Source organism: Rhincodon typus, chromosome 25, assembly GCF_021869965.1.
Source record: "Rhincodon typus isolate 14 chromosome 25, sRhiTyp1.1, whole genome shotgun sequence".
Taxonomy (NCBI): Eukaryota; Metazoa; Chordata; class Chondrichthyes; order Orectolobiformes; family Rhincodontidae; genus Rhincodon; species Rhincodon typus.
Genome location: NC_063356.1, coordinates 35,314,611 through 35,317,657, shown reverse-complemented (window position 1 = coordinate 35,317,657; position 3,047 = coordinate 35,314,611). Strand labels below are relative to the sequence as shown.

Sequence of the window (3,047 nt, the reverse complement as noted above, 5' to 3'; positions counted from 1 at the left end):
ATTTCCCTCTGGGCAATTAGGGATGGGTAATAAATGCTGCCGGGCCAGCAACGCCCTCATCCTGTGAATCAATAAAGAATAAAGAAAAATGAATAGGTAAGGTTTAGACGGATACAGGCCAAACGCAGGCAGGTGGGACTAGTTTAGTTTGGGAACATAGTTGGCATAGACTAGTTGGACTGAAGGGTCTGTTTATCATGCTGTATGACTCAACGACTCTATTATTAGGGAGTAAAGTTGTTGGCAAATGCAAATAAGCAGCACTCTAAGGTTAGTTTCCACTCTATAGTACACAATAGTCTACAAACATAACTGAAGGAAAAGAAACAAATTCTCATTTATTTAGATAACAAGGTGTGGAGCTGGAGGAACACAGCAGGGCAGGCAGCATTGCAAGAGCAGGAAAGCTGACGTTTTGGGTGGAGATGACAAAAAAATGATGTAATCATTACATCCACATGAAAGGCAGATGAAGCTAATATAAAGTCAATTCAGTCAGAACACTGAAATTTAAAAAAAACTTACCTCTCCTGTGTGTGACAGCTCAAGTGATTTCATATTATATTACAAACATGAGATAGGTCACTTAGACTATTGAGCTCATACTTCTGTAGAAATTTTCTTCACTAACAACATTTAACTGTTTCCTGTGTGTCTTCAGAGTCTTTGGTTCCATCGCCAATCTGAAACAGGAGCAGAAGTAGACCGTTCTTCCCCTCGATCCTGCTGTGCCATTCAATAAGATCATAGGTGATCTGTTTGTACTCCTCATGCCGCATTCCCATCCACGCCCCATATATTAACCATCTTCTGTGTGAAGGAGGATGGTAAATTTTCAGCAATCTCCACTCCAGAGGAATGGGGCTCTGTCACTGAGTATATTCAAGTAAGAGATGGTTAGCTTTCTACTTAAACAACATATTAAGGGGTTTGGGGATAGTTGAGGGAAATATTGAGGCAGAAGGTCATAATTCAGTTGAGTGGTGAAGCGGGATAAAGAGGTCGAATAGCCTACTCCCGCTCCAATATCGATAGTCCCTATGAAAATGCCAATGATTTGAAGGAAGAATTATTACACCTAAATGGATTCAGCAAGGTATCTGATGGACATGCTGCTAAAAATAACAAGACAAAATCCTCGCATACTATTGGTTACTGAATCCCACTGGTGATGTGTGTGTTCAGCTTAAAGTGATCATTTTTGAACAATGAGGACATGTATTTTAGGGGCAGTTTAAATCTAACCAGACGATAGACCATTCTATTCTATCGTTCTATCAGTTGTTTAGTTTTACGTTCTGCTTGTTTGGAATCGAAATAGAATTTCAAAGGTGACCCGTTTAGATTCAGTGCTCAGAATGTGAATTATTTAAAGGACAGAATGTCGAATTCCTATTTTAAAGACTCAAAGCACTCACTTGTCATGTCCCTCTTGTCCGCTCCTATTGCACAATATTGGAATGATGTAGTGCAACAATGTTTTACGCCGGACGCAGACGCTGCATGGTCATTTCGAAGATGAGACAGAACTTTGCTGCATTTGTTGTCTGGTGTGGAGAGCCCACGGGAAAGACGCACCGCCTCAACTGTTTTTTCCGTCCGTCTTGAGAAGGCAGCGCGCTGCCACTTGCGCTGTTTGTCTGTGTGTCTCGGCAATTTCCGCTAATTTCCGCCAACTGACGAATAGTCGTGACCCAGCGACACCAGTTCAGTTCCACCGTGCCCGCAATTTGACAAGTCGGAGGCACGGCGTGGCAACCCAGGAGGAAGAGAGAGAGAGAGTCTGCTATCCCCCAGACTCTCTGCAATTTTATTGTCCACAACATTTATCTCTCAAGCTGACTAGTCATGAATGGGAATACCTCGTTTCCTCGTCTGTTCCTTTGTGTTTTGTTTTTCTCAACAGGTTTTCTATTATTACCTCAGCAAATATCAAGCCTGCAGGACCAGTCAGGAGAAAACCTTCCAATTTGCAAAGAGGTACGGTGCATTCATTACTGGATTCTAGCTATTCTGTATTCTTTGTAATAATGCACTTGTGATTGAAAATAAATTGTAGAATTTCTTCGCTTTGTTTACTATTTTTAACCGAAACGTAGACAAGCATGCATAATTATCAAGTTGTAAAGTTTGTTGTGCAGAAGTTATTTAAACGAGGCATTTTACTTGTTTAGTACCATGTGTCCATATGGAATATTTAATTTTGATTTGGCAGCTGTCGCACGGCACATTAAGGATATTTAATGATTAGAGTTGTTGCTGTAAACTGCAAATTGTATTCTACACATATCCTGAAGTTGACAAATGTTTGTTTAATGAAGGTGTGAAGTGTTTGTTGTTATTACCTCTTAATCGAAAGCCACGAAGTGTTACTTACACAAAAGTTCTTTCGACTCATTTGAGTTATATCTCATTATGTCAACGTGACCTGAAAATATTGCCGGTAAAGCTACCGTTTGGTGATCAATCTGTCGGCGTGCAGGTAGATGTCAGCTTCTGAAGAGTTCAGTAAAGGTTCCTGTTGGCACCTATTGAAGTCCGTGTCTGTGTCAAAGTGCGGGCGCAGGACAGTGTGTACCGCTAGGTGGTGTGTGAAATGCTGTGATAACCTGACAGTCGAACTGCGGGTTTTATACCAAGACAACATTATCAACCTGCATAAAACTTCTTTTCGATTTTTTTCCGAAAAGAAAAACATTTCATACTGTATATATTACAAGGGAGAGAGCAGCAAAGGTGAGAGATGTGAGTTCGTGAGCTAATGCATCTCAATGGTGAAACAATAGCGTTTTCTTCAGGGTGGTCGCTAATATTTGTTGATAACTTCATTTGATGCAAACTATTCATGACATTGTTTTTTGATCAAATATTTAATCTATATTTTTAACCTTGAATATGAAAATATCTGCAATAGAAACACGTTTCCTTATCTGTTCTAAAAATTAAGAAGTATGCCTTTAATTAAAAAGAAGTAAAACCTCTGAAACAAGATCACAAACTTTCCCATCGCCCTACCAGACCATAGCATTGCTCTCTCAATTGAGAGA

General features: G+C 40.0%; 2 protein-coding genes across 3 annotated transcripts in view; both read left to right on the top strand.

The window, feature by feature from the left end:
- The window catches only part of LOC109913838 (cadherin EGF LAG seven-pass G-type receptor 2-like), a 990,249-nt gene that overhangs the window by 398,627 nt on the left and 588,575 nt on the right, over positions 1 to 3,047 (top strand). The gene's annotated exons all lie outside the window — the stretch shown is intronic.
- The window catches only part of elapor1 (endosome-lysosome associated apoptosis and autophagy regulator 1), a 126,949-nt gene continuing 125,432 nt past the window's right edge, over positions 1,531 to 3,047 (top strand). Inside the window, exon 1 of one of the 2 annotated variants that reach the window (XM_048612104.1) lies at positions 1,531 to 1,980. In XM_048612104.1, coding sequence (XP_048468061.1) covers positions 1,849 to 1,980 — 132 coding nt within the window. In that variant the 5' untranslated portion in view covers positions 1,531 to 1,848. The remainder of the gene's footprint in view (positions 1,981 to 3,047) is intronic. The other variant, XM_048612105.1, reaches the window with a different exon arrangement.